The sequence below is a fragment of the Nestor notabilis genome, unplaced genomic scaffold (assembly GCF_000696875.1).
Source record: "Nestor notabilis isolate BGI_N333 unplaced genomic scaffold, ASM69687v1 scaffold11641, whole genome shotgun sequence".
NCBI classification, from domain to species: Eukaryota; Metazoa; Chordata; class Aves; order Psittaciformes; family Psittacidae; genus Nestor; species Nestor notabilis.
Window position 1 is genome coordinate 111 of NW_009914474.1, and position 10,369 is coordinate 10,479.

At 38.8% G+C, this 10,369-nt stretch overlaps 1 protein-coding gene across 1 annotated transcript in view; it reads left to right on the forward strand.

Moving 5' to 3' along the window:
- Positions 1-213: 213 nt before the first annotated feature.
- Positions 214-10,369, forward strand: part of LOC104412857 (interactor protein for cytohesin exchange factors 1-like) — a gene marked incomplete at its 5' end in the record, with an annotated part of 99,328 nt that continues 89,172 nt past the window's right edge. Inside the window, 6 exons of the mRNA XM_010023682.1 lie at positions 214-301; positions 2,492-2,533; positions 4,392-4,511; positions 6,272-6,331; positions 8,977-9,045; positions 9,786-9,932. Coding sequence (XP_010021984.1) covers positions 214-301; positions 2,492-2,533; positions 4,392-4,511; positions 6,272-6,331; positions 8,977-9,045; positions 9,786-9,932 — 526 coding nt within the window. The remainder of the gene's footprint in view (positions 302-2,491; positions 2,534-4,391; positions 4,512-6,271; positions 6,332-8,976; positions 9,046-9,785; positions 9,933-10,369) is intronic.

The window sequence follows — 10,369 nt, forward strand, 5'->3', positions numbered from 1 at the left end:
ACTTGTTCACCACAGGGCTAGACATTCAACAATTTTGGTGCAAGGATGGAGCCAGGACCATGCAATCAGGAATATTTATATTATAAAACTGTATCCTCAGACTTGCATGGATGCCAGAATTGTAACTTGCTCTCATTTACTATTTCTCACTGGTAAGGTAGGGTGGGAGAAGACAGGTCCCTTTTATCTAAAGGGCATTTTCTCTTGTTGCAGGACCCCATTTACAGGTATTGCTGACTTTTCATCAATGAAGAACAGAATCATTCAGCTCTGCTTGGATCTCACTACTACTGTTCAGAAGGTCAGCTGATTTCTTTTCCACTTTGCTTTCCAAAAGGGAAGGAATGGGGGTGTTTGTGAAGTAATGTTTTCACTGTGTGCAGAGCGCAAATTGGAAGGCAGATCTGGAAATGAGAGCTTACTTGAAAGGTCCATGAAGCTCAGTTTCAGCTGTGTGTCGTCCCCCAACTCAATTTCCAATTTTGCTATTGCTGGCTGTATCTGAAGTGACTGTGATTTAAAGGCTGCTCACTTTCTTGAGCTTTGATGGGAAGAGGTTTAGTTTTTAACTAAATGTAGTTGGTCTACATTTAAAGATTTTCAAGTTTCAAACAACTTGTTGAAAAAATTATCAGTGCTAGCTCTTAAAAAAAAAAATGGTTATTCTGGTTATTACACATGCTTTTGGATTTCTTAGGTGTTGTCCCATGCAGAGTGTTTTATCCATCAGATGGAAAATGCTGCATGTAGTGGAAAGAGCTGCCAGCTTTGCAACACAAACCCCACTAGCTTGGCTTCTTCTACCAGTAGTGTGAGACCTCAGTTTTGTTTCAAAATTCCATTTATCAGCTATGTGATGGGTGCTCATATTGGTAGCAGCTAAAAGGACATACAGCAAACTATGGCAATCTCAGCAAATTATGTCATTCTGCTCTCTGAATAATACTGCCTGTCTTTGAAACAGCAATCCTCTGCTTTGGCTGTGAAACACTGTGTGCACACTTCAGTTCCAGCCCAACTTGCTTGTAGTCATTAGTCTGTGGCCATATATTGTGTGAACTCCGAAGGACCATGTCCTGTGACATGGGTGATTCTCTCCCAGTTTTGAGGGGATGATGTCAAAGGACAGAAACATCCTGTGAGTTGTCAAGCTATGATAACACCCAATTTTATCAGTTGGATCATTGTGAAAGGATAATGTCTGGATAGTACAATATAAGTTCAAAGTAGCACAAGTTTGGCTTGCTGCTGAATGCCCTTCTTGTTTAGGCACTGCATGTGCAATTGCAGAGAGTCAGTGATTTACAACTACAGATTTGCAGATTGTGAAGTAGAACAGTAAGTGTTTCTAGTAGCAGATGGTATTCACCCAAGAGTGCTACAGGAACTGAGATACGAGATTGCTGAACTGTATTAATAAAACTACTAAAAATGGTGTCTAATCTTTCAGTTAAATCAGCCTTTGATGGCAGGGGAATTGAAGTTGGCAAATACAACCCTAGCCTTTTAAAAACTGTCAGTAATTCTCTGCCAACTTGATATGAGCTATAATAAAGAATGGGATTGGTGCATATAAGGAAAAACATTAATGGAAGAAGAATCAATGCTGTTTCGTACTGGGACACTGCAGATACGTTAGAATGGTCTGAAGGAATCCACTGATGTGGAAAAGGGAGAGACAACTGAAAAATCTTTAGGTGATTTAGGCTCCATCAGACAGGGGAGGCTTCTAGCAGCTTCACATAGAAGCCATCCCGTAGGTCTCCTGCTACCAAAACCTTGCCATGCAAACCCAGTACAGATGTATCTTGGATTTTAAGCTTGTTTAAATGCTTGAAGTTTGGGGGTTTTCTCCTTAGAGATAATGTAGATCTTGTTTCATTATTTACTTGTTTTAGCTTTCGAATCTGAGAATCTGCTACCATTCTCTAGCTCTTCTTGCAGAAAACACTGACGACTTTTGTAGCTTGTTACATGAACTTGTTTCAGTTCAAAGACTTTTGTGCCTGGGCTGTGTAAAAAATGCTTTCTGTGCAGTCCTCTGGCCCTCAGGAATGTCATCAATAGCATATTTTTAAAAAATCACTTTTCTATTTTTAACAACATGTTTTGGATCCATTTTGGTGACTGGGACACAGCAGCTCCTGAGTTGGTCTTTTATCAGAGTAAGGCATGCTCATGTGCCTGGCCTTCTGAGAGTCTTGTTTTATGGTGCAGGATTCTGTTTTTCTGGAGAAGTCTGTTGGCTGTGATTGAATCTCGTGTTCTCTTAGTTTTCAAGGCTTATTGTTGCTTTCTACCAGGGCCAGAAAATAGTTGTTTAACAGTACATTTGAGCCCTACTGGGTGAAACTAATCTGATTAATCCCTGCAGCACGAATAACTCTATTTCAGGTCGAGGTTAAAGTGATGGTTTTGCAGAGTTTTCAGAGATGATGTGTTTACTTGATTATTGGTTAATGTATGCCTTTTGTTCTTGTTCTGTTTTTAGGACTGCACTGTGGCTGACATGGAAGATAAAGTTCAGACTGTAGTAAGTACACTATTCTGTTGAAACTCAGCTGCCTCCATTCACATTTATTTTGGTGGCTTCTACTCTGACAACAGCTTTCCAATTCCACACATACAGATGTATCATGCAAGTAAACATTGTTATGGGCCATTTTGTGAATATTCTTTGCTCTAGAGAAGATCAATGAAGTTTGAACAGACTGGCAGTGTGTGTAATAGCATGGAGTAAAGTATTCCTTAAAGTTTCGTTGCAGAACTATGTATGTATTTATTTTTCAAGAGAATTTAGACCTCAAATTTGTAGGCCAAATAAACCAAGTATGCCTGCAATGTGTCTGCTTATTAAGGGACTAAATGCACTGTGACTTATTAAACTTGTTCACGTAAAAGAACTATCCTGCCACAGAACTGAAGTTCTGTCTCTGATTGTACTCAAGTTAGTTTTTAGGGTTGTTTGAAACAGCCTTGTGACCAAATGAGGAGTGTAATGGAATGCTTTTTATATTTTGTAACAGTTAATCACCGCTTCCTGCTTTTGACGTGATCCAGGCTGTGCTCTTTGATAAGGCCTTCCGCTAGCTCATAGATGCTTAGGAATTTAGTAGCACAATAACTAAAAATAATTTTGTCCATAAATAATGAGACCACGTAAAAGAGGGTTTTTTTGCATCTTTCTTTTTCCATTTGTGCACACCCACTCTGGAAGTAGCTATTGTTGTTTGGAGTTCCCTTGTTTGAGCAGTTCCTTGCATTCACACTTAAGCATTGTTTTGATTTATTTTATAGCTGCTCTATAAATCTAATGTAAAACAAAAGAAAAAACATTGGAACTATTGTTTCCAGGGACCACTGTAATCCAAACCAATGTCTTCCTACGAGGCAGCTCCCCCTGTTCTGTAGTTGTATGTCTACTTTGACTGAAGGATTCAAAGCCCTTGTGAAATACGACTTACCCTGCTGGTTCCCAAGTTATGTGTAACTAACTGCTGTACTGTGTACTAATCCTCCCTCCCCTCTCCTTTAAGCTGTTGTAACCTACTTTAAGTTTCAGTATTGCTTCAGTTAACCCAAACCACACTGTGGGGCTTTAATGAAATCTCTGAGTGTAGGGCAGGCACAGATTTTTGGACTATAACTTTTTTTTTTTTCTGATTAATTAGCCTTTCTGCTAGTTACAAGCTGTACAAGACAAAGATGTTTTGCCTCTGACTTTACTGACACACACTTACAAGGTCAGAATTTGCCTTTCGTTACAATGTTGGCTTAGGATCAGTTATGTTTTGGTCAAAAGGAAATATGAACCTTGCCTGCATAAGCATTCCAGAAGAGGTCAGTTCAGAGGCACGGTGGAAAGAAATAATGCTGAAAGGCTTAAGTGCTAGATGTCTTGCCTTATACTGTAAAACTGCATTTAAATCAGTGGCCAGCACCTCACTTTTTCTGACACATGACCAATTTTATTCTCATAGCAGAAATAAACAGAATGAAAGTCTGTCAGCTGTTCCCACAAAGATCCATTAAAATATTTCAATATTTTAATAGGTTATATTTTGGTTAAAGCAAACAAACTCCAAACACAATTTTTTGCTGCTATGTGTGTATTTTTTTTTTTTTTTTTTTTAAATGGAAGGTGTGTTGGCATCTGTTAGCAGTGATGAGGTGGCACTAATGGAAACAGGTTTGTTGTGCTAGGTTACAGTAAGAAGATAAACATGCTGTTGAATAGATTTGTACGAATGAATCTTCTATTTGGGTGATTCTTAAGTATGATTTATTAGTGGACCAAGTTCCAGAACTCGTTTCCTTTCTGTTTTTGAAAACTGAAAGAGGAAGAAGCCAGGAGAGAAATTTTGTAACTGTTTCTGCATGTTCTCATTTAGGCCAAGACTTTAAATGGCATTTGTGATAAAGCCATCCAGTCAACTACAGATCCATTGATGAGCCAGTGTGCATGCCTGGAGGAGGTTCATTTAACCAACATTAAACCTGGGGAAGGCCTGGTAAGAACCAATCCTGGAATGTCCTGATGATCCCAGTGTTTAATAGGTATTCTTGTGATCACTGCATATGGCAAGATGTTTCAAAACCAGTAATATCCTATGGGAAACGGAGGCATGGTGAGGAACTCTGAAGGTTAATTGTCAGGTAGTGTGCTGGAGTGGCTGCCAGAGATAGGTATATACATTAATAAGTTGCATTCCAAATATTATGCTAAATTGCTTCAAATTTGTTCCTTAACCAGGATACTGAGGAATTTACTGGTGCTTGTGAAATCAATCATTTCATTTTTGCAGGTTGACTTAACCAGCTAATTTTATAGCAGGGCTGGTTGAGGGAGAAGACTATGAGAAATTATGTTTGTGTTTTGAAAGACACATTTTATGTGTCTTTATAGCAAGATCGAGAATAATATGAGGATTTTTCAGGCTAGCAGGAGTATCAGAAATCCCTTTAAAAGTACAGTAGCTGTGTAATGTTACTAAATCTTGTTTATTCAGTGAATGCTACTTAGCTGAGTGCTGGTTATGAGAAACTGAGATTGAAGTCTTGGTGGATTTTCTGGCTGGGGAACAGACATGTTATAATGAGTTGGAGGGAATTTAAATTCTTAAGTACATTTGTATTCCCTCCACCCCAGCCCCGAAGGCAAGAGATGAACACTTTTAGAGGAAGCTTTACAGTGTTACTGTGCTACGCAGTTTTACCTAGGCCATTGAATTAGACCGAACCAGTCATGCATTCTTGAAATTATGGGGACCTCTTTGTTTAGTGCACAAGTTACAGTGAAGCGGAGTCAGCCTATCTTGGACTTAGTAAGAAATGAGGAGGTAGATGCACACAATGAGATACTGACAGGCAAACAGGGAAGGGAATTGGCTGGAGAAGAAGGGGCAAAAAAACCCAAACCATCTTGTATCTTTCCTTCTACTTGTAAGCAACTGTGGTAACTTCAGGCAGACAAGCTGCCTACAGCTCCTGAATAACATTCAGTTCTGTACAGCTCTGTGAGTGCATCTAACGACAGATGTAGACAGGAGAAGTAGAAACTTACTTGTTCATAAATGATGAAACCAAGGTACTGGACACCTCTTGTGGGGAAATCTGGACAATCGCTAGTAATAGCCTGTTTGTGATTTTTTATTTTTTTTTTTTAATTTGATGTTCATACAGTCAGCACTCACTTCATCTGAGTTTGTCCTTACTTTCACACTCAGCTTTAACATTTAGAGCCACAAACCCTTAGTTCTGCCGGAGCTCTTATTGCTGATATCAGCACTGTGGTTACAAGGCCATCTGCATATTGACTTGCCAAGAGAAATTGTAAGAGAACATGTAGGCAATATTTGTAGGCCACCTGTGTAAGTGCGCTTTGTATGAAGAGAACTGGTGGCCATCTAGGAAAATCTGTAATTCTCTGGTGCAGACTGGGCAGTAAGGAAATAAAGTTTTGTTCAAGGCAAAAGACTGACAAGGCAGCAAACCCAGCAGTGTTTGGTATTATGAACCAGACGGTGATTCTAAATTGCATTCCAGATATTAGTTGTTTTAATTCATTCTAATCTATTATAATTAATTACAGTAAAAGTGATCTGTGAAGAGGTTTACAATGTTGTAATATTAGACCACACACTTTTCTAGAGAAAATGTGAATTGTCTTTCTAATAATGTTTTGAGTCTGTTGCCAACAGTTGTTTAATCAGATAAGTTAATGCTGTTTTTTTGTCTTCAAACTTGTTTTTCATTTTCTACTTACATTTAGGGAATGTACATCAAATCAACTTATGATGGATTACATGTAATTACTGGAACTACAGAAAATGTAAGTGAAGTAAATATAGATTAACTCAGGCTGTCTGACAGTAGCTTTGAGTGAGTTTGGCTTTTTTACTACTTTTTCCTGTTTTACATATGACTTTCATGATATTACTGCTTTAAATACCCCGTGATGCATCATTTGTTTATCCACAATTTGTAAATATTTGTGTCTGCATGTTTCACTGTTAGTCTAATTAAACCAGTTTCTACAAGTACATGAGTTAGTTCAAATACTTGGCATGAAAGTAATTGCTTTAATAAGTTACTCTATCTGCTGTTCTGAGTGCTTATGATATCATGCTTAACAAAGCCTTGAATGTATTTTCTCGCTGCTGGCAAAGGCAATCTCCCCTAATGGGAACATTTAGGTAGCAGTGTGCTTAATTCAGTAATAAGTAATGAAATCAATGAGCTGTCCAGTGACAAAATTACCTTGCAGAATAAAAAGACCAAAGAAAAGTAAGACTTTGAGTGGTCTGCTGGAAGGAAATGGCTGAGGCAGATGGCTGCTTATTTTAGTCTTAGACTGTGAGTTCTCTATAGCTGAGACTTTATTAAAGGTTTCTGGGCAGTGACTGCAGTGGACCTCTGGCTAAGCAGCTGAGGCTGGTGAGTGATGCTGTGGTGTTGTCAGACATGCCACTCTACAGGAGTAGTGGCTGAAAGAAAAAAGAGTGAAGGATCTTGGCTTTTGCAGCCATGATTTCTTTCTTTTTTTTTTTTTTTTTTTAACTGAGTGAATATGAAAGAACCAGTGATTCTGGTTGTACTCCTGCCAAGTCCAGGGGCCAGGGAGGAGTGTATAGAAATCTGCTTGCAGCTCAGAGTGAAAATGGAAAGCTTTTCCAGCTTTTGTGCTATTGCCCTGGCATAACTGTATAGGATCTGCAACAGAGACCAAGTCCACTTTGACAGCAATTTCAACATCTGAATAAAATAAACAAATGTAATGTTGACTGCTGACAAGCTGCCTGTGCATATAGATCTTATTTTGGAGGCCAGGAGTAGGGCTGTATTGTTTCTATAGCTTTGAGTGCTGACCTAAATATCTGCTTTTTTTAAATCGACACTGGTGTTCTTCCTTTGGAAAAGCTCATTATTTTAGAGCAACAAAATTTGACAAGTGACTGAGATCTGCAAACAACTGATGTCTTTCTGGTGGCATGCAATTATTTAGATGAGCTAGACTGGGTCTCAGTACAATTTTCTTACTAGGTTTGGAATGGTATTTTAGTAGCTATCATCAGAGGCCAATGTATTGGAATGCAGTGGAACTGCACCCCAAAATTAACAGTACTGTACATTGGAAGGACTGAGAAAGTCCATGCATTTGGTATCAGTCAGCCAAGAGGATTCCTGAGTTGTGCTGTCCTACTTGTAACTTCCTGTGTCATGTTGTCCTAGATGTAAATTTTGCTCTTTCCTCTATTCTCACAATGCAATTGCAGTGTCTGCTGTGTAGCTGGAGTTTGCTCTAGGAGTCCTCTGTGCAAGGGTCCCCCACCCTCCCCAGACAGGCTGTTGATCACGCGAAGGACAGCTTGAAATGAGCTTTGTTTTTCACAAACTTGACTTCATCCCAGCGTTTTTTCATGATCTTGGTTGACTCATATATATGCAGCCTTACACAGAGGCATTTCCTCTCGGAGGAAGCAAGAAGACAATGAAGAAATGGGGTTACTTGTGATAGCTGGAGACTCCCACAGATTTCCATGTTTTCTTGCCTAGTTTCACTGTTCACTCCTACAGTTCCTTCTAGTAAAAAAGTTACTTGAGCTCTGAAGGTGTGATGACAAGGAAAAGGAAGTCCATAACCGAAGTGTTTAGTTCTGGAGTCATTAGGAAGAGCTGGCTTGCTGCCATGTGGTTACTCATGGGGTGGGGGGAATGGGAGGAGAGTTGTCCTCTGACCAGGGTACAATATAGCAAGGTACTATGCCTGGGTGCTTTGGGTGTTGTCAAGCCTGATCAGAGTTGGTGTGTTGTATTGACAAATTTCCTCACTATTGGTTCCCTAGAGCTTGGTTTTTATTCACAGAAAATTGTATTTTAAAGGTGTATTATTATTACTAAATAGGTATTTTAAAAATACCTGTCTATGCACATTTGATGTGTGCAAACATATGTTTTTATCTGTTGACCTTGATGCAGACAAGTAATTTCACATTAAACTTGGTAGCTCTTATTTACATTAGGAAACAAAAAGAGAAAGTGTAATGGATCTATTTTGTGGCTTGAAGGATTTTGGTCCTTTGTTCTGTACGTTCAAAGTCTTACTGTATTTTTTTAATTGGTATACGTTTATTGGAAAGCTAGATTTTAAGACAGCTGCTGTGTTAGGACAGAAGTCTTCCTGCTGCTGTCTCAAACTACAGTACAAACTGGAGACAAAAGGACAGCGGAGACCGTTCCATGACTTAAGTACAATTTGGCCTGTGGCAGATACGCGCTATGCCTTATCCCTTTCCCTGTAGCTCTCTGTCTATAAAAAATAAATCGTAAGTTGAATTCATTTGCAATTCTCAAGTCATCAACAGATCTAATGTGTGATCTTCATTATAGATACAACCTTTGACTTTGCTTGGTGGGGGTTGTTATGGGAGGGAAGAAAACCTGCTGAAGCACATGGCTCTTTGTTTTCTTCTGTAGTCCCCTGCTGATCGATCTCAGAAGATTCATGCTGGCGATGAAGTGATCCAGGTTAATCGGCAAACTGTGGTTAGTAACAGCCTTACCAACCTTCCCTTATGCTTCCTCTGTAAAGCTCACTCCCCACAGGTTCTGAATGGATGCGGTCAGGAGGTGGTTCTGGTGTTTTCCTTTTGAAATCTTTGAGGCTTTTTAACATTCTGTTTTCAAGACAGATTTTATTCTTTGCAATATTTTGCTAAAATAAATATGCCATATTTCATGTTTCAATGATGTATGCATCATATTAAAATAATTCATGTTGTATTTAAGGCCTGTTTTAAAATGCACTGTTACAATCTACTGAAATACAGATAAAAACAGCTTTAAAAAAAGCCACCTCAAGTATTTGTCAACTTGTTTGTATCTGGGAACTTATATAAAATGATTATATTTTTACTAGCACAGGCAAGGAATGTCTTTCAATGTGAGAAAGAAATGTGACAGTTCACTGTAAATGCCTATGTAACTCAATCTGAGCACATCCACAGCTCTAGGACCAGAGCTGAGATACAAAGAACATTGCATGATATCTCAATGCTTAATTTACGACTTAAGCAGAGATCTTCCTTTGAAACAAACTAAAGAACAACCTTCCAAAAAAAAGAGCTTTCCAATTTTTTTTTTAATATTCTGACTTTTTTGGATGTCTTTCTCTTTTTAGGTTCATGTTAAAACAGACAGTTTGACTTGGGAGACTTGGGTTTTTCTTGTTTGTTCACCTTCAGAAAAGCAAGACAAAACAAAAGATGTCTTTTATTCTTTTCCAGGTTGGATGGCAACTAAAAAATCTGGTGGCAAAGTTGCGAGAGAATCCTGCTGGGGTTAGGCTGCTGCTAAAGAAACGTCCTACTGGCTCTTTCCATTTCACTCCTGCTCCGTTAAAGAACCTGCGTTGGAAACCACCCTTGGTGCAGGTAAGAGGCTGTTGGCTCAACTCTAATGTTGGGATAGGAATGCCTTGCTTGCAACTTGAAAAAAGAGAGATACTAGACATGCTCCCAGATACATGTTTAACTATAGGTCAAGGAAGGTTAGGTGAAATGGCTGTCCTCTTCTGGCCCCTAGATAAAAGGGAAAACGTTCTTGCCTCCTCCCTTCTTTTTTTTTTTTTATTTGTTTTTTAAATCCAGATAACGCCTTCTTGACACATAAACCGACTAGGTGTGTTGAGCATTTTAATCAATCTGTGTGCCACTGGGAGAACTTATATGAGGCAAAACTGCTGATAAGTATGGAATTCATCAGCATGGAGTAATAAATGCTTCCTCTGTTTAGCAGAGTTAATATGTTTTTGCTGAAATAATGTAAATTATTCTATATATTTGTCCTCTTTTTAGTCTGGTGAAGGGTG